We start from the raw sequence: 20,062 nt of genomic DNA, 5'->3' as shown, positions 1-20,062 counted from the left end.
GAAACAGTTCTATTTTTGTTTCATCAGACCAGAGGACATTTCTCCAAAAAGTACGATCTTTGTCCCCATGTGCAGTTGCAAACCGTAGTCTGGCTTTTTTATGGCGGTTTTGGAGCAGTGGCTTCTTCCTTGCTGAGCGGCCTTTCAGGTTATGTCGATATAGGACTCGTTTTACTGTGGATATAGATACTTTTGTACCTGTTTCCTCCAGCATCTTCACAAGGTCCTTTGCTGTTGTTCTGGGATTGATTTGCATTTTTCTCACCAAAGTACGTTCATCTCTAGGAGATAGAACGCGTCTCCTTCATTAGCGGTATGACGGCTGCGTGGTCCCATGGTGTTTATACTTGCGTACTATTGTTTGTACAGATGAATGTGGTACCTTCAGGCGTTTGGAAATTGCTCCCAAGGATGAACCAGACTTGTGCAGGTCTACAATTTTTTTTCTGAGGACTTGGCTGATTTCTTTTGATTTTCCCATGATGTCAAGCAAAGAAGCACTGAGTTTGAAGGTAGGCCTTGAAATACATCCACAGGTACACCTGGACCCTGGTTGAGTAAGTTCATGTCTGAGGTGCTGTAAACTTTAAGTGAACTTGGCAGTCAGGCCTTACCTTGAAGATGTCGGTGAGCATGAGGCTGCTGGGGACTTTAACGGAGTTGACCTGCAGGGCGGCGCCAGTGTCCACAATGTTGCTATCACTACTGGAGCCTAGGGACACACACAGCATCACCAGCTGAGTGGTGCCCAGGAGCTGGTTATCCACCTGGTGGAGGGGGAGGGGAGAGAGAGAGAGAGAGAGAGAGAGAGAGAGAGAGGAACTCAATACATGTCGGCACAATTACAAATCAGATTCCTCAGTTGATAGTTTACCATACAGTTGTAAAAGTTAAGATGCACTAAAGGGGTTAGGAACATGAATGGTTTAGGAGGGATTACCTGGATGTTCTGGATCCCCATCTCCAGGACCTCGTTGGCTGCGGTGTGCGTGAATTGGACGTCTATACTCAACAGCGTAGTGAACACCAGCTCTTCTAGCAGCTATTCCTCCAAGTTCACCAACACCTGAACAACAGACCAGACAGACAGACAGACAGACAGACAGACAGAGCGAGAGAGAGAGAGAGAGAGAGAGACAGACAGAATGAATGGTGGTCATGGTGGGTTAGTCTTACGTGACAAGAAAGATCACCAAAGATCTTGGCTATGGGTAGGAAGAGCAAAGGTATTTATATACACTTTTAATGGTTAATGAGTGTACCTCCAGTTCCTGCTCTGGAATCTGAACATTGTCTTTGTTCTGGTCCTCCTCTGTGCTCGGGGATGTCCGGTTAATTCGCCGCTGGTTGAAGTCACTGATCTATAGTAGCAACACCATATTCTAATTACCAGCAGACATGAAACCAACATGAAAGTATGGAAACTATACAGGGTCAACTATACAATATCAGAACTGAATTCAGTTCTAGAGCTAGATAATCTAACGTTCAGGAGTTGAATTTCAATTTGTCATTAGAATTGACTTCTTTTGAAATGGAACTGACCCCAACTCAAAAATACCCCAAAAACTAACCTGCGGGACTCGTGTGGGTCCGTCAGGCAGGACATGGACAGACAGCACCCCGGAGCCAGGCCTCATCTTCTGGTTAATGAACTGCTGCTCTGGGCCAAGCTCCAGCAGGCCTGCAGCCTGCCCCAGAACCACTTCAGCCCCGTCAAACAGCCCCTCCAACACAGAGGGGGACAGTAAATGAAAATGGAGCTCTATTCTATTTGGAAGCAATGTTTGGTGAGACTTTGTTTTAGATGTCTACATATATATATATATATATATATATATATATTCTTTTTATATATATATTTACTCCCCAATTTCGTCATATCCAATTGGTAGTTACAGTCTTGTCCCATCGCTGCAACTCCTGTACGGACTCAGGAGAGGCGAAGGTCGAGAAACACAACCCTGCCAAGCCGCACTGCTTCTTGACACAATGCATGCTTAACCCAGAAGCCAGCCGCACCAATGTGTCGGAGGAAACACTGTACACCTGGCGACCGTGTCAGCAGGCATGCGCCCGGCCCGCCATAGGAGTAGCTACAGCGCGATGGGACAAGGACATTCCGGCCGTCCAAACCCTCCCCTAACCCGGACGACGCTGGGCCAATTGTGCGTCGCCTCATGGGTCTCCCGGTTACGGCCGGCTGCGACACAGCCTGGTATCGAACCAGGATCTGTAGTAACGCAGCTTGCACTGCGATGCAGCGCCTTAGACCGCTGCGCCACTCGGGAGGCCCTTAGGTGTCTATATACAGTACATTCGGAAAGTATTCAGACCCCTTGACTTTTCCACATTTTGTTACGTTACAGCCTTATTCTAAAATGGATTAAATAAATAAAAATCCTCATCAATCTACACACAATACCCCATAATGACAAAGCGAAAACAGGTTTTAGATTTTTTTTGCAAATGTATTAACAATAAAAAACTGAAATACCTTAATTACATAAGTATTCAGACCCTTTGCTATGAGACTCGTAATTGAGCTCAGGTGCATCCTGTTTCCATTGATCATCCTTGAGATGTTTCGACAACTTGATTGGAGTCCACCTGTGGTAAAAGTTTTAGAACACCTACTCATTCAAGGGTTTTTCTTTATTTTTACTATTTTCTACATTGTAGAATAATAGTGAAGACAACAACACTATGAAATAACACATATGGAATCATGTAGTAACCAAAAAAGTGAAAAATAAATTAAAATATATTTGAGATTTTTCAAATAGCCACCCTTTGCCTTGATGACAGCTTTGCACACTCTTGGCATTCTCTCAACCAGCGTCATGAGGTAGTCACATGGAATGCATTTAAATTAACAGCTGTGCCTTCTTAAAAGTGAATTTGTGGAATTTCTTTCCTTCTTAATGCGTTTGAGCCAATCAGTTGTGCTGTGACAAGGTAGGGGGGTATACAAAATATAGTCCTATTTGGCAAGAACAGCTCAAATACAGTGAGGGAAAAAATTATTTGATCCCCTGCTGATTTTGTACGTTTGCCCACTGACAAATACATTATTTTAATGGTAGGTTTATTTGAACAGTGAGAGACAGAATAACAACAAAAAAATCCAGAAAAACGCATCTAAAAAATGTTAGAAATTGATTTGCATTTTAAATGAGGGAAATAAGTATTTGACCCCTCTGCAAAACATGACTTAGTACTTGGTGGCAAAACCCTTGTTGGCAATCACAGAGGTCAGACGTTTCTTGTAGTTGGCCACCAGGTTTGCACACATCTCAGGAGGGATTTTGTCCCACTCCTCTTTGCAGATCTTCTCCAAGTCATTAAGGTTTCGAGCCTGACGTTTGGCAACTCGAACTTTCAGCTCCCTCCACAGATTTTCTATGGGATTAAGGTCTGGAGACTGGCTAGGCCATTCCAGGACCTTTATGTGCTTCTTCTTGAGCCACTCCTTTGTTGCCTTGGCCGTGTGTTTTGGGTCATTGTCATGCTGGAATACATCCACGACCCATTTTCAATGCCCTGGCTGAGGGAAGGAGGTTCTCACCCAAGATTTGACGGTACATGGCCCCGTCCACCGTCCCTTTGATGCGGTGAAGTTGTCCTGTCCCCTTAGCAGAAAAACACCCCCAAAGCATAATGTTTCCACCTCCATGTTTGACGGTGGGGATGGTGTTATTGGGGTCATAGGCAGCATTCCTCCTCCTCCAAACACGGCGAGTTGAGTTGATGCCAAAGAGCTCGATTTTGGTCTCATCTGACCACAACACTTTCACCCAGTTCTCCTCTGAATCATTCAGATGTTCATTGGCAAACTTCAGACGGCCCTGTATATGTGATTTCTTGAGCAGGGGGACCTTGCGGGCGCTGCAGGATTTCAGTCCTTCACGGCGTAGTGTGTTACAAATTGTTTTTTTGGTGACTATGGTCCCAGCTGCCTTGAGATCATTGACAAGATCCTCCCGTGCAGTTCTGGGCTGATTCGTCACCGTTCTCATGATCATTGCAACTCCACGAGGTGAGATCTTGCATGGAGCCCCAGGCCGAGGGAGATTGACAGTTATTTTGTGTTTCTTCCATTTGCGAATAATCGCACCAACTGTTGTCACCTTCTCACCAAGCTGCTTGGCGATGGTCTTGTAGCCCATTCCAGCCTTGTGTAGGTCTACAATTTTGTCCCTGACATCCTTGGAGAGCTCTTTGGTCTTGGCCATGGTGGAGAGTTTGGAATCTGATTGATTGATTGCTTCTGTGGTACATGGCCCCGTCCATCGTCCCTTTGATGCGGTGAAGTTGTCCTGTCCCCTTAGCAGAAAAACAAGAGTGTGCTCCTAATCTCAGCTTGTTACCTGTATAAAAGACACCTGGGAGCCAGACATCTTTCTGATTGAGAGGGGGTCAAATACTTATTTCCCTCATTAAAATACAAATCAATTTATAATGTTTTTCTGGATTTTGTTGTTGTTATTCTGTCTTTCACTGTTTAAATAAACCTACCATTAAAATTATAGACTGATCATTTCTTTGTCAGCGGGCAAACGTACAAAATCAGCAGGGGATCAAATACTTTTTTCCCTCACTGTAAGCATTGGGTAACTATGAAAGAGATAGCATCACTGGAGGTACTGATTGTGCCGGTGTCCGCGTGTATGGGGGGTGGGACAAAGGAGCTCTCTGAGGCTGGTTGAGCTGAACTTGGGGCTCTACAGTGATATTGTATAATAAGAACTAACCCAAACAGCAAATGGCTAGGCATATTGACATGGGAGAGAGGCATAATGCAATCACAGGTGTTATTCAAGAGGGCCAAGACAACAACTGGTAATGGTGACGAAAGTTTGGGCTGAGGCTAAACAGATAAACAGGATGGGATACCGTGTAAAGGAACAGTCCAGCAGGCATTAGCTGTGTAGCTGAGTGATCATAAGGTCCAGTGAACAGCACTAAGTAAGTCCGGGAGCAGATCGTAGGCTGCTAAAGCACAGGCGAGCAGGAGGCACGGCTGTTGATTGCGCGTGCTAGCGGGCCGGGGCTAGCAGATGGATCTTCATGGTCGTTGCAACGGGAAGCCTGTTGAAACCACATCAGACGATTACGTCGGCAGACCAGTCGGATTGGATCGGTGGGGCTCCGTGTCAACACTAGGAGGTCCCGTCTGGTTGACAGAGAGGTAGATAGCCGGGAGATAGGCCTGACTCGAGGCTAGCTCAAGGCTAACTGGGGCTAGCTTCGGACAGTGGTGATTAGCCAACAACAACAACAGCCACTCGGTTGCAGCTAGCTAGTTGCGATGATCCGGTGTTAAGATCCAGTGATTCCGGCAGAAAATCCGATATGCTCTGGCTCGATAGCGCGATGTGCAGACTGGCCGATAATTGTCCAGGCTAGAGCTGGCTGGTAGGTAGTGCAGGCCATGGACAATGGTGAAGACCGCTAACGGTGGCTAATAGCGAGTAGCTAGTTAGCTGGCTAGTTTCAGCCAGAGGTTCTGGATAAAAATTAATAATAGAATCCGTTCCACATTGGGTGAGGCGGGTTGCAGGAAAGTATATTTAGTTAACAGATGGAAAGTGAGATTGAAAAATATATACGAAAATATATGAAAAAGAACAAAAAAAAAAAAAAAACAGGCTATTTACATGAGGACACTATAGAAAACACGAACGCACTGCTACGCCATCTTGGTTTGACCGAAGTTAAACAATTTAAAGGCAATGCTACCAAATACTAATTGAGCGGGGATGTGATGAAAGAAATAAAAGCTGAAATAAATCATTCTCTCTACTATTATTATGACATTTCACATTCTTAAAATAAAGTGGTGATCCTAACTGACCTAAAACAGGGAATTCTTACTAGGATTAAATGTCAGGAATTGTGAAAAACTGAGTTGAAATGTTTTTGGCTAAGGTGTATGTAAACTTCCGACTTCAACTGTAGTTCTAAGGTAGGCAAGAGGGACACCTGACAGCAGAGAGAGACAGTTACCACAGAGAGGAGAGATATGCAAGGGGTCAGAAGAGAGGGCAAACGTCAGGGTGGGATTATATATATATATTTTTTTAAATTACCAACCATGACAAGTGTGTTTTATGTTATGTTGTCATACTACCAATCAAAAGACCTGGATCTAAGCTAAATAACATCTTAACAGAACTCTTACTTTGACTTGAAGCCCTCCACCATAAGGCCTACACTGTCATAATAAGGCAATAACAAATGTCGTAAACAGTTATAAACAGTCTATACAACTGTGTTAGCTGATAGCATAATTTAGACACGATAGACCTATATAGGCCTAGGACCGTAAAGTAAAGAGTTACCAAAATGATTTAATAAAAACATGAGCCAGTCTTAACGCTTAATACACCATTTTGACAAGGCAAAGGAGCTGTGTTAATAGACTGTCATTCCCAACACTTGTGGCAACATTTTCGTCAAACAATCCAAATGTGCAATAACCATGCGAAGGCAGAAATAATTCAGGCAGGTTTCCAATGCATCTGTGTAAAGCTTTGTTGAATTGTAAAGAAATCACTCAAATCTACACAAAATTACATGTGATACAAATAGAAATACAAGAAATGCTGGCACTATCGAAATGTTAGCATAGAATAACGTGGGAACCACACAATAATATACTCCAAAACAAACGTATATTAAATCTGATTTTTGTAACTACTCACTAACTAATACAGTAATGTGCTGGAGCAAGTGAGAATGAGGGCTGTACTTTTTTCTACTGTGGCTATTTTCAGCCCATAACAAGTGATGCGTGTGTGAGTAAACTTGGGGGAAACAGTACTCACTCTGTCCGAATGCAAGGGGGTCCACTGAGGAGCCCATCCAGGATAGGGCTGCCGAGGCTTGGGGAGGCTGCTCCTCTTTCTTGCAGTCGTCAGCCAGCCAGGAGCTCTTGGTGAGGCTGTACTGCTCTGTGTGGCCAGAAGAGGGCGGTAGCAAAGTGAGGAGGACACTCAAATCAGAGCGGAAGAAGCAAAGCGAGAGGGATAACTGGGCCCAAAATCTGTCTTCTCCAGCATGTGCCATAGGGAATAGGCTGCCGTGTCAGAAGCATCCACTGTGTCCAAATAGTGGGCAGTGCAGGTCATACCCAGGAGGACAGAGGTGACGTTGATGTCCAGTCTCTGCTTGGCGTGGATGCCCATCTTGAGGCGCGATGGGTGGAGGCGCCCTGCAGCCTGCTGCTGCCAAGTCAGGAAACAGACACACAGAGATATGAACACACACACACACACACACACACACAATGGAACAGTGGTTAAGATCATTACAGGATAATTTTGATGTGGGTTAAAGCTAAATGTTGTGACTGCCTGCCACCTGGTGTTCATCACCAGCATGCTCACCTGACAGTTCTCTGTTGTAGTAGTCCCCTTACAAAGTGAAGCTGCGGTTTCCCTCCTGGGTCGAGCCGATCCGCTGCAGTACATAGAGGCCTGCCATTTGAGTTCAGAAGACATTACATAGTTGTTATGTTATAGTACTAACACTACAGTATATACCACTAACATTATATTACATACTATCAGTATACATGGTAACTGAATGTTAAGTAGCTATAAAACAGACAGAGTTTTCAGGTTGTTCCAACTTCTGTCTGTTGCTTTCATCCAAACTCCAAAAATACACAGTGAAAATGACATGAAAAGGTGAGTTCCTTCCAAGTGGAAGTGGAAAATCCTTCAAGACTGTTGGAAAAGCATTCCAGGTGACACCTCATGAAGCTGGTTGAGAGAATGCCAAGAGTGTGCAAAGCTGTCATCAAGGTAAAGGGTGGCTACTTTGAAGAATCTCAAATATAAAATATATTTTGATTTAAGAAAAACCCTTGAATGAGTAGGTGTGTCCAAACTTTTGACTGGTACTGTACAGTCGTGGTCAAAAGTTTTGAGAATGACACAAATATAAATTTTCACAAAGTCTGCTGCCTCAGTTTTTATGATGCCAATTTGCATATACTCCAGAATGTTATGAAGAGTGATCAGATGTATTGCAATTAATTGCAAAGTCTTTGCCATGAAAATTAATGTAATCCCAAAAAAACATTTCCACTGCATTTCAGCCCTGCCACAAAAGGACCAGCTGAAATCATGTCAGTGATTCTCTCGTTAACACAGGTGAGAGTGTTGACGAGGACAAGGCTGGAGATCACTCTGTCATGCTGATTGAGTTAGAATAACAGACTGGAAGCTTTAAAAGGAGGGTGGTGCTTGAAATCACTGTTCTTCCTCTGTTAACCATGGTTACCTGCAAGGAAACACGTGCCGTCATCATTGCTGTGCACAAAAAGGGCTTCACAGGCAAGGATATTGCTGCTAGTAAGATTGCACCTAAATCAACCATTTATCGGATCATCAAGAACTTCAAGGAGAGAGGTTCAATTGTTGTGAAGAAGGCTTCAGGGCGCCCAAGAAAGTCCAGCAAGCGCCAGGACCGTCTCCTAAAGTTGATTCAGCTGCGGGATCGGGGTACCACCAGTGCAGAGCTTGCTCAGGAATGACAGCAGGCAGGTGTGAGTGCATCTGCACGCACAGTGAGGCAAAGACTTTTGGAGGATGGCCTGGTGTCAAGAAGGGTAGCGAGGAAGCCACTTCTCTCCAGGAAAAACATCAGGGACAGACTGATATTGTGCAAAAGGTACAGGGATTGGACTGCTGAGGACTGGGGTAAAGTCATTTTCTTTGATGAATCCCCTTTCCGATTGTTTGGGGCATCCGGAAAAAAGCTTGTCCGGAGAAGACAAGGTGAGCGCTTCCATCAGTCCTGTGTCATGCCAACAGTAAAGCATCCTGAGACCATTCATGTGTGGGGTTGCTTCTCAGCCAAGGGAGTGGGCTCACAATGTTGCCTAAGAACACAGCCATGAATAAAGAATGGTACCAACACATCCTCCGAGAGCAACTTCTACCAACCATCCAAGAACAGTTTGGTGACATTTACATTTACATTTTAGTCATTTAGCAGACGCTCTTATCCAGAGCGACTTACAGTTAGTGAGTGCATACATTATTTTATTTTTCATAGTGGCCCCCCGTGAGAATTGAACCCACAACCCTGGCGTTGCAAACGCCATGCTCTACCAACTGAGCTACATCCCTGCCGGCCATTCCCTCCCCTACCCTGGACGACGCAGGGCCAATTATGCGCCACCCCATGGGTCTCCCGGTCGCGGCCGGCTACGACAGAGCCTGGATTCGAACCAGGATCTCTAGCGACCACTGCGCCACTCGGGAGGTGACGAACAATGCCTTTTCCAGCATGATGGAGCACCTTGCCATAAGGTAAAAGTGATAACTAAGTGGCCCGGGGAACAAAACATCGACATTTTGGGTCCATGGCCAGGAAACTCCCCACACCTTAATCCCATTGAGAACTTGTGGTCAATCCTCAAGAGGCGGGTGGACAAACAAAAACCCACAAATTCTGACAAACTCCAAGCATTGATTATGCAAGAATGGCCTGCCATCAGTCAGGATGTGGCCCAGAAGTTAATTGACAGCATGCCAGGGCGGATTGCAGAGGTCTTGAAAAAGAAGGGTCAACACTGCAAATATTGACTCTTTGCATAAACTTAATGTAATTGTCAATAAAAGCCTTTGACGCTTATGGAATGCTTGTAATTATACTTCAGTATACCATAGTAACATCTGACAAAAATATCTAAAAACACTGAAGCAGCAAACTTTGTGAAGACCAATACTTGTGTCATTCTCAAAACTTTTGACCACGACTGTATATAAAGGTCAAGGGACTCAAACTGACGTGAGAAGGTGAACTCGGCCAGTGGGATGTCACAGTCGAGACAGTCGTCGATGAAGCAGATGCGACAAATGGCTGGCCGAGTCCGAGTCTGCCCTGCCCCGGGCATGACCCACCATGGTCTCTGCATTCTCCAGCAGCCATGTGGCAGCCTGGTCCAGTTGGCCTGGGAGGGACACACAGACAGACACAGACACACAATTCCATATCATGTATGAAAAGTGAGGCCCTATTTTATTCCTACTGAGAGGAGATTGTTAGAGGATGGTAGCTAGAGCCTCCTCACCTTTGCAGTGGATCAGTGCTCCTTCCTGAAGCCTAGATCCTGTAACCGAGTCAGCTGACCTTCTGAGGACAAAACATATCACGTCATACCAGGGTTATGGTAACAAGCTGTGATGCGTATCTGCTTGTGAGTTATAACAGTGTTATTTCAACACTCATGGGTCAGGATGTGGCGAGGAACAAAAACAGAAAGAGGTAGTGGTAAAAAAATTGAAATGCTAACATGACTATTTTTGCATAATAGCTATGTAAACACTACATTTTAACATTTTAGTCATTTAGCAGATGATCTACAGCGACTTACAATTACTGCATTCATCTTAAGATAGCTAGGTGAGACAACTACATATTGGAGTCGTAGCAAGGACATTTTCCCTCAATAAAGTATACTGAACAAAAATATAAACGCAACATGCAACAATTTTACGTTTTAGATTTAACTGAGTTACAGTTCATATAAGGAAATCAGTCAATTGAAATAAATTCATTAGGTCCTAATATATGGATTTCACATGACTGGGAATACAGATATGCACCTGTTCGTCACAGATAACCTTTAAAAAAAGGTAGGGGCATGGATCAGAAAACCAGTCAGTATCTGGTGTGACCACCATTTGCCTCGTGTAGTGCGACACATCTCCTTTGCATAAAGTTGATCAGGCTGTTGATTGTGGCCTGTTGTCACGCCTGCTCCCGCTCCCCTTCCCTGGTGCTCGAGGGCACCAGGCTGCCCATCATTACGTACACCTGTCACCTATATCTGTCTGTTCCTCAGTTTGATCCCGGTGTCTGCATTAATGTTGTTTAGTTTCCGTTGTCCAGACGCTGTCGGTGTTTTGTTCCTATCTGTTTTTTTCATTAAATGTTCATTCCCTGTACTTGCTTCTCGTCTCCCAGCGTCTGTCCTTACACCTGTGGAATGTTGTCCCACCCCTCTTCAATGGCTGTGCGAAGTTGCTGTATCTTGGTGGGAACTGGAACACGCTGTCGTACATGTATATCCATAGCATCCCAAAAATGCTCAATGTATGCAGTCCATGGAAGTACTAGGACATTTTCAGCGTCCAGGAATTGTGTATAGATCCTTGCGACATGGGGCCGTGCATTATCATGCTGAAACATGAAGTGATGGCGGCGGATGAATAGCACGACAATGGGCCTCAGGATCTTGTCACTGTATCTCTGTGCATTCAAATTGCCATCGATGTGTTTGTCGTCCGTAGCTTATGCCTTCCCATACCATAACCCCAATGACACCATGGGGCACAATGGTGTCGTTGGGGTTACGTTTACAACGTTGATATCAGCAAACTGCTGGCCCACACGACACCATACACGTGGTCTGCGGTTGTGAGGCCGGTTGGACGTACTGCCAAATTCGCCAAAATGAATTTGGCAGTACGTCCAACCATACTGCCAAATTCTTATGGTAGAGAAATGAACATTCAATTCTCTGGCAACAGCTCTGGTGCAGATTCCTGCAGTCAGAATGCCAATTGCACATTCCCTCAAAACTTGAAACATCTGTGGCATTATGTTGTGTGACAAAACTGCACATTTTAGAGTGGCCTTTTATTGTCCCCAGCACAAGGTGCACCTGTGTAATGATCATGCTGTTTAATCAGCTTTTTGATACGCTACAGCTCTCAGGTGGATGGATTATCTTGGCAAAGGAGAAATGCTCACTAACAGGGATGTAAACAAATGTGTGCACACAATTCGATAGAAATAAGCTTTTTGTGAGTATGGACAATTTCTGGGAACTTTATTTCAGCTCATGAGACATGGGACCAACACGTTACATGTTGCGTTTATATTTTTTATTTTTTATTTTTGTAGTTATCAACAAAGTCAGTGCTAGTAGGAAAAGCCTTTAAAAAACAACATTTTTAAGTGTGTGTGTGTGGGGGGGATATTCACCATTTAACTTTACTACACCCCTGTAGGCCTCAGGTGATATACCTAGCAGGGCCTCCGTCTTGTGCCTGAAGGTGTCTTTTTGGGAGGTGGAGGGGTCGGGGCTGGCCATGGATGGTACTACCAGGGCCAGGGTGTCGTCGGCAGAGTCGCTGGGCCCGGGAGAGCCGGTGGTGGGGATGGATTTGACGATAGCCAGGAAGAGCTGAATGTTGTTGTAAGAAAGCCGGATGTCCAAAGCAGGGAACTGGATCTGTGAGGGTAACAGAGACACATAGATGTTTTGTATAATCGAAGTGATTACAAATAGTGTTCTAATCGCAAAATAGATTTATTTCCAATAAACCGTTCTGTTCAGTTCAGTAGGCATGAAATGGGACAAAATGTGTCTAAACAGAAAATGAACAGGTGCTTTATATGGCCTTTCTGCAAACGTGTTCTGAACACCTGTCACGTTGATCTTGACCTCCAGGTACCGATCCTGCATGACAGGCACAGTGGACCTCTTGGCAGTGGCGGCTCCTGAAAAAATTCTCAGGAGGGGCAATTTTTCTGATGATTTAGGTGACCTACACACATTTAAAAAAAGATATGTCCAGCAACAACATGAAGACAGGGGCAGCATATAAGTCAATACCAGAAGCATTTATTGACTGATCTCAAAAGTGTTGGCTTACCAGGGTTGGTGGAGCCCTCAGTTTCATCTTTGCCTCGCAAAGCTAACTCAAACACTCCGCAAAACTTCACACACTGGATTAGCCGGCTGAGGATGTGGCGGTTCTTGCTAATGTCGTAGTAAATATATTTGTTATAGTGAATATGGAATATGATATGTTGAGTAAAATGTTGTGCTAAGATCTATTTAGGTCAGGAGCTGGTTATAAGTTATGTTCCTATCCAATAACAATGGACAAAAGGGTCTTATCTTGTCAGCCTTGTCAGCAGGTGGCCAAGGACAACACCCACGCCATAGGCCTCTCAGTTCTTCCAACTCACGAGTTCTTGCTCTGAGGACACACACACACACAAACACACACACACACACATCATCACTGTTAAACACACACACACACACACATCATCACTGTTAAACACACACACACACACACACACACACAAAAATCCCCTCTCTTAGGCTGAACATTTGAAGACAGAGAACCCGACTCAGAGCCAATGCAACAGTGACAGTAGCCTGGGAGGGGACCTCGCCCAACTCATCAGGACCAATCAGAAGATCAGAACTACTAGATTGAACCTACTTCATTTATTGCATAAAATGTCTGCACACAATGTTGCGCTCTCTTCAGATAATAATAATAATAATAATAATAATAATATGCCTTTAGCAGACGCTTTTATCCAAAGCGACTTACAGTCATGCGTGCATACATTTTTGTGTATGGGTGGTCCCGGGATCGAACCCACTACCTTGGCGTTACAAGCACCATGCTCTACCAGCTGAGCTACAGAAAGTGGATACTCATGGATGCGCATTGCAATTGTAAAATGTCAACACAATTGGAGACACCACGTCATTTTTGGAGACATGTTATTGACAGTAAACTATTGTAGATGCGACTGCTAACTAAATAAAACATTTTAGCTGGCTAGCTAATCATCTTAGCTAAATGTGGGGCAAACAATTCAGTTATTTACCGTTAATTTGAGGGATTGGGGTGAAAGAAATCGAGTTACATAGTGATACTTTACGATATACTGTATTGACAATATCGCAATATTTTAGCGCTAGTTGGCTGTACCTGCACCAAAACACCATTATTGTTCCTTCATAGCTTGTTCTCAATCTTTTCACATTGGGAGCCAATTTGTTTTCAGCACTTTTATTTCCATGACTGATCAAAACTCGTTCTCATGGCTTTCTGATCCCTCTGCAACAGACATATGGTGCGCAATAAAATCACAGTATCGAATCGCAATACGTATAGAATCATGAGACTCGCAATGCTGATGCATATATCTTAATCGTGAGGTTCCTGGCAATTCCCAGCCCAAGTTCATTTGCCACAACAAATCTCTTCGCTAGCAAACGCAATGTGTCTCCAGCAATGTTTACTTTTTTGACGTTTCTATGGCATCTCCACTTTCCAAGCATATATGACCACATGTAATATTTTGGTAAGTGATGCAAATAGTGAACTATGTAGGGCCAGGATGTAAAATATATGTAGCTGCAGCAATTTCTCTTATCTGATATGGTAAGTAATGGGGCTTGATTTATAGCTCCCTAAGAGTTTGACGAACGGGTCCGTGAACGCGATTGCAGATATCTTTACCTCTGAATAAACTGCCTTATATTATACAATTATCCACCTTGTCCAAAAGTCTCTACTTTTTCTCCGTTCTCCAGTAAACTTGTTTTATCAACAATAGTAAGGTTCAATGACACAGAAAGCAGTTCAATGTCGGGGTACAGTCGCTCTCTTACCAGGATCGCGGTCCGCTCTGACCAGGGTGAAGGTGGCGGCTCCACCTCTCTGCCAGCAGCTTTTTCATTATTTAGTCCGTTCGTAGCGGGTATGTACACGATCAACAAGATCAGTCCAAAACCGAAGATCAGTCCAAAGCAGAATGTTTGCAGAATGTTTGTAAACTAAGTCTACAAATTAAAAACATAAAATAACGCCACACTGCAGGTCGCAACATAGACGCTGGATAGCCGCCATTGTCTCAGATACGTTCAACTTACGCCACGTATGACGGCAAGTGCATGCACACAGACACCCATAGAGAATGTATTGAAAGCTTTGAAATGTGGAAAAAATAGATTTTACGTGACAGGCTATGAGAGACTTCTGGGCGATTTTCAACCTGACTGAAATCGCCCAAAAACGGGCGGGCCATTTGAAGCACGACTTTAGCCTGATTTGACATTTAGTGGCTGGCAGATCAGACGTGAACACTGATAACTGCTGTTGCCGTGATATATTTTTTTATAAATTTATAAAAAAATATATAAAATTTTTTTTTTTTTTTTTTATAATTGATTAGAAAAAAAATCCCTTCCTTTTCCCGTTTGGCAGTGCGTCGCCCATATCGCCCTATTGAACAAGCCGTCCCTGCCTCTTGGTGAAAACGCCGCACTTGACTGTCTTGGCCATGACAGTACCTGTGGTGCCTGGGTCATTGCTGCCGCTGGGCCAGCGGTGGCGAGGCGCACCACCCGCCCACTTCCCGAACCAGCTGGAGCCAATCAAAGATGAGGAACACACGCAGGTTGTTGAGGACAACAGCGAAACAGGAAGAGTCCCTAGTGCACCTGACAGGAGAGAAAGAAGGAGGGAGGAGAAGCGAATGATTAGTAAGTGTGGGCCTGTGTGTCTACATGAGGCCTAAAGAGTCGTGTCCAAAATGGCACCTTATTCCCTATGTAGTTCACTACTTTTGGCCAGAGCCCAGCCAGAGCCCATTACAGCCCTAGGCCCTGGCCAAAAGTAGTGCACTACAAAAGGGAAAAGGGTGCCATTTTAGATTTGGGTCTTCCTATAAATAATGGGGCCAATATGTGACATTGGGATCAACATTTCTAAATGGTTTGAAACAAAAATACTAAAGATTTTTATGCAGTTCCACATGTGTACTTAACAAGAATATATGCAAATTGACCCCAACTCCACCTATACAACAACATCCTTTAAGCACACAGCAAAATCAAATGGTGTACATTTAACTCTGAAAGTGCTAAATGTACACTATTTTCAGTTAACATGAGTCCCACTGAACTGGTGTTAAAATAACACTTTCGAAAGTGTTAAAGATTTAACTGTGTTGCAGTGTTCCCCATTCAACTCTTAAAGTGAACTTGATTGTGGTGTTTGCATAGCTCTACTGTAGAGTAATACGCAACATCTACAGTGTAAAACATAACACTTGATTTAGAATAAACTGGACTCACTTTCTTAGTGTAAGAAATTAACACCTGTAGTATTACAGTAAATCATTTTTGGGTGTTGTTTTAACACTGTATGGTGTAAAGTCTAATTTTCATATTTCCCAGAGTGCCTTTTCTTTTCGAGTGAATTGTAGAGTTACCACCCATGACTGTATTTGTTAGTGACAGAAACATGGTTATTACATTCTTTCATTTTAAAGGCCTGTGACTTTTACCTAGGCGAATGCTATCATTAAAATGTATCTCTATGACAATACAATACATATATCATAAGGCCTTACTTTGATGGCCTAATTTTACACCCTAACATATTGGTGTTAGGAAACTCCTGGTTTACAGGACACATCAGGCCTGCAAGTCACATTATGCTGGCTTGCAAAGTGATGTGTAATTCCTATTGGAATCCAGCCAGAGTTAGGATATCCAACAGTTGGAATTTTTATTCACCCTCAACCTGCATTCAGAATGACTGTCAGCGGTAGAAAAGTTGATAAGAAGACTACCTAAACCATTTAAACTGGAACAACCATTTCAGTAACGGGGTGCAATAAATCTAACTAACTGATTGGATTAGTTTAGAAAAATTAATGTTATTTATTTTTGTGTAGCATAAGATTAACCAATCAATCAATGTACATGAAAAAACACAGATATTAGAAACAATCCTAAAAAAATCGACCTGCAGTAGAGCATGCTGGGAAATATGATAATGATGGGTGTGGTTTTGATGAGACTGTTTTACTCTCCACAGTGTAAAACAATAACTCTGGTTATTAACACCAACACTGGGGTTGATTTTACACCACTGAATGTTAATTTCAATCTTACAAAGTGAATTTAACTCCTGAATCAACACTAGAAATGTTACACTGAAAAATCAACACTGGCCAATTTGCAGTGCAGGGTTCATACAGACATTGGCAAGTCAAATTCAAGGACTTTCAGGGACTTTTTCAAGCACCTAATTGTGTATTTTTCAAGGACCTAAACATTATACAATTGTATCATTTATCTAATTTACATATAGGGCCTAATATAGAACCCCACCCCCCCCAAAAAATAGCATGCAAAAAGTGAAAAGAAAAGTAGGCCATTACCACTTTAAGAATTTTGCATTTATTTAGGCCTTGCCAAAGCATTGATAATCAAATTATTATTACATTCTAAAATATGTGAGAATAATCTGGATTTGCCTGACTAAATAAATTGGATACAAGTATGGCGATTTTTCTGTAGCCTATGTGGCCGATGCAGACACATAATAAAGCCATGAATAGTGGCAGCATTAATCTCATCATTGGAATCTCACCATCGCTGTTTTTATAATGAGAAATTGACCAAAAACTAGGTTAATTTTGTAATGGAAGGATTTGTATGGAAAGTCAAGATGAAGCCAGCATTAGACGTTGTCATCCTCATAATAACCGCACGTGGTTTTACCGCAACAGAGTAGCGCAACACCCTTCAATTGAAGCAGCGGTAAACAAACAAAAGTGGCCACCTCTCACAAAAACGGATCAAAAATGAAATCAAGGAGAATTATAAGGGAGAAGGAGAACTTATAAATTGGCTAAAATAATTACAAGGACTTTTCAAGGACCAAATTGAGGAAATGTTTGATTTTTAAGGTAAGCCTATCCCCGTACTTGAATTTCTGAGATCCAAATTCAAGTAGGCTACTTCAAGCCTCTTGTATAGTTTAACATTGCAGGTGTAACATGTAACCAAAATGTATTTGTCATGTTATTTCATTACCAGATGATTTTGTGAAGAAGCCCACCAGGCTATGTCATTTGTTGTCATTATATCCAGAATAATTAATAGGAATAGCATTGGGTGTTGCGCAATAGTCTCAGTGTTCAATCCGAGGCCCAAAAACATATGAAAACATGAACTCATTACCTCGATGCCCAAAAACATATGAAAACATGAACTCATTATCTTGATGCGTTCTCTGTTAAATCTAAGGAGACCCTGCTATAAACCAATCAGACAACAGATGATCAACATCAATTCGCTAGGGATTAGATTCAGCGTGGATCCAGGCACAACTCTCTTCACCGGCATTACTAATGAGACCAAAATATTCTGGATATTCCTCGCAAACACCTTTTTTCCAGCACTTGGGCTGTTGTTGCATTGCATGCACTATCACAACAGCTGTTCGTCACTTGACTGTCATTCAGAAAAGTCCTTCCTGGATCAAATCAGTGATATGTGTGAAAATATCACAGCATAATTAAACAGCTCAAAACCAAATGCACATCCAACAAGTATTATACATAATTATTGAAGAACCACTTTAATGAATGTATCGATTTAGGTATTAATTAGATTATTAAGATTTTGAATTTGGCGTTCCACGAGGCTCTGTGCTTGGACCTCTGTTATTTTCTTTATACATGTTACCACATAGAAATGTTATCCGCAGACATTGCATGTACCTGTAATGCAGCTCCAGCTGGAGGGTGGCCCGATTGGTGCCCGTCTTGGAGGGCTGCAGGATGCAGTCGAAAACATTGTGCTTGCCCCTGGCACTGCTGCCTGCGTCCATGCCAGGCCACGGTGTAACAGGTGTCATATGCCAAGAGGGAGTGAGACACCAGATTCACAGACTTGGAGCCATTGGAGAAACTCTAAAACAGCAGCTTGGACTTCATGAAATCAAACCTGCAGAGTAGGAGAGGAGCGCTTCAGTGAGGAACGTTGGAATTGGACTGTCCATTTACTTCCTGAATTGACTGAATAGAAATAGGAATTGTCCCCATCCCTGGTAATTGGCTAAAGTAACTACAGAGCAAACACTTGATATCTCCTCGTGGTCAAAATGAAGTGTAAACACCAACATGGCTAGTGAGCATGGTTTCTGTCCAGTGGCCTTCGGGCTGTCCAGCAACTCCAGACTGACGTTCATCATGTCCACCAGGACAGACAGGCTGGTGTACACGTCACCACTCAACACCGTCTGGGGACACACATGGAGTCACTCAGAAGAATCCCTCTCAACATTGTTAGTCAATTAATAGTCTATAATTGACAGTCTGCCACAGTGTAGAGTGTGTGTGTACTCACATAGTTGCTGGGGTCCTGTAGGTTGTACGGGCAGAGGAACTCCTCGACAGGCTCTCCCAGGTTGTTGTCCAGCAGGCCTCGGATCAGCTGGTAGCGCTCCAGGTCCAGGGAGCAGTGCACCGAGGACAGGCTGCAGTGGATGGACATGTCTGGTACTGTATGGCTCAGCACACTAGTCAATCAATCATTCAGTCAAATCAATCGATCAATAAATATCATATTTTTTGTCTCCATTGGGATTCCCAAGTCATCAGAACACAGGGACAACTATTATTAATCAATAGTTACTAGCAACATACAAACATATGCAACAACGATAGTCAGTTTAGGACATTTATCCATTTTCCACAGGCAAAACTTGTTGAAATTATATCATAAGTTTGCCCAGTGGGTAACAATTATGTAAGCAAGACAACAGTAGTGTTCTTGCTGAAGCAAGCCCACTTGCTGAAACAAGCCCGTCTTTCCCATTAGGCTCACCTGTCCAGGTTGCGCTCCACTTTGAGTTTGAGGCGGCAGCGCTCCTTGAGCAGGGATGCGGTGGTGCGGCGGACCAAGTAGGAGAGGAAGACCAGGTCTGAGACCATTTTTTAAGTGAATAGGTTGGTTTACTTTTAAGTTTAAGTTTCCCACGTATCTTGTTGAGTTTTGACCAATGAGGTAGCTTGTTAAGTTGTGGCCAATGGGAGAGTTGACTGCTTAAAAGTAGAGGGAAAACGTTAAAGGAAAGAGAGGAGAGACGTTATCGGTGTTGGTGAAGAAAAACGACTAAAGGAAATGATAAAGAGAGAACATAAACATACCTACAGAGTTTTGAAGGGAAATCCTGATTTTATTTTCTATAAGAGAGTGTTTTTATTTTGTTATTAAAGATCTAGTGGAGACTGAAGCTGCCTTCGCATTGTGGAGACATTCGACATCCTCAAGGTTAGCCTAGCATCGCGCGAGACCTGGAGAGAATTGCTTGTGGACGATCGACGAGTTCAGGTTTCCACGGGAGTACTGGCTGCATTGATAGCTGTGTTTGCTGTGGATCTTGTGAGGACACCTGCTCGGAACTGTTATACTTTGCTG

General features: G+C 43.3%; 2 protein-coding genes and 2 long non-coding RNA genes across 5 annotated transcripts in view; all 4 read right to left on the bottom strand.

Annotated features, from left to right (window-relative positions):
- Positions 1-2,538, bottom strand: part of LOC121537242 (vacuolar protein sorting-associated protein 13D-like) — a 48,793-nt gene extending 46,255 nt beyond the window's left edge. For both annotated transcript variants that reach the window (XM_045206885.1, XM_045206884.1), the window contains exons 1-5: positions 2,498-2,538; positions 1,575-1,727; positions 1,263-1,361; positions 941-1,066; positions 615-767 (exon numbers count right to left, since the gene is read on the bottom strand). The gene's annotated coding sequence lies outside the window, so the exon portion shown is untranslated. The remainder of the gene's footprint in view (positions 1-614; positions 768-940; positions 1,067-1,262; positions 1,362-1,574; positions 1,728-2,497) is intronic.
- A 33-nt stretch (positions 2,539-2,571) lies between these two features.
- On the bottom strand, positions 2,572-7,238 carry LOC123481804. Its single transcript, XR_006657324.1, has 3 exons — positions 7,136-7,238; positions 6,831-6,956; positions 2,572-2,610 (listed from the first exon to the last, which is right to left on the bottom strand). It is a non-coding gene; the product is annotated as an uncharacterized LOC123481804 (long non-coding RNA).
- Positions 7,239-7,395: 157 nt separating this feature from the next.
- Positions 7,396-12,516, bottom strand: LOC121537457. The gene is made up of 5 exons (XR_006657323.1): positions 12,454-12,516; positions 12,010-12,259; positions 10,091-10,152; positions 9,808-9,970; positions 7,396-7,481 (listed from the first exon to the last, which is right to left on the bottom strand). It is a non-coding gene; the product is annotated as an uncharacterized LOC121537457 (long non-coding RNA).
- A 2,576-nt stretch (positions 12,517-15,092) lies between these two features.
- LOC123481803 (vacuolar protein sorting-associated protein 13D-like) lies at positions 15,093-19,836 on the bottom strand. The gene is made up of 4 exons (XM_045206883.1): positions 18,989-19,836; positions 18,763-18,881; positions 18,361-18,586; positions 15,093-15,283 (listed from the first exon to the last, which is right to left on the bottom strand). Exons 1-3 carry the CDS (start codon positions 19,133-19,135, stop codon positions 18,553-18,555), a joined length of 300 nt encoding a protein of 99 aa, XP_045062818.1. The 5' UTR covers positions 19,136-19,836; the 3' UTR covers positions 15,093-15,283; positions 18,361-18,552.
- Positions 19,837-20,062: the final 226 nt, after the last annotated feature.

Source organism: Coregonus clupeaformis, chromosome 24, assembly GCF_020615455.1.
Source record: "Coregonus clupeaformis isolate EN_2021a chromosome 24, ASM2061545v1, whole genome shotgun sequence".
Lineage (NCBI taxonomy): Eukaryota > Metazoa > Chordata > Actinopteri > Salmoniformes > Salmonidae > Coregonus > Coregonus clupeaformis.
Note: the sequence above shows the minus strand (reverse complement) of the source record. Positions and strands in the feature narration are given on the sequence as shown.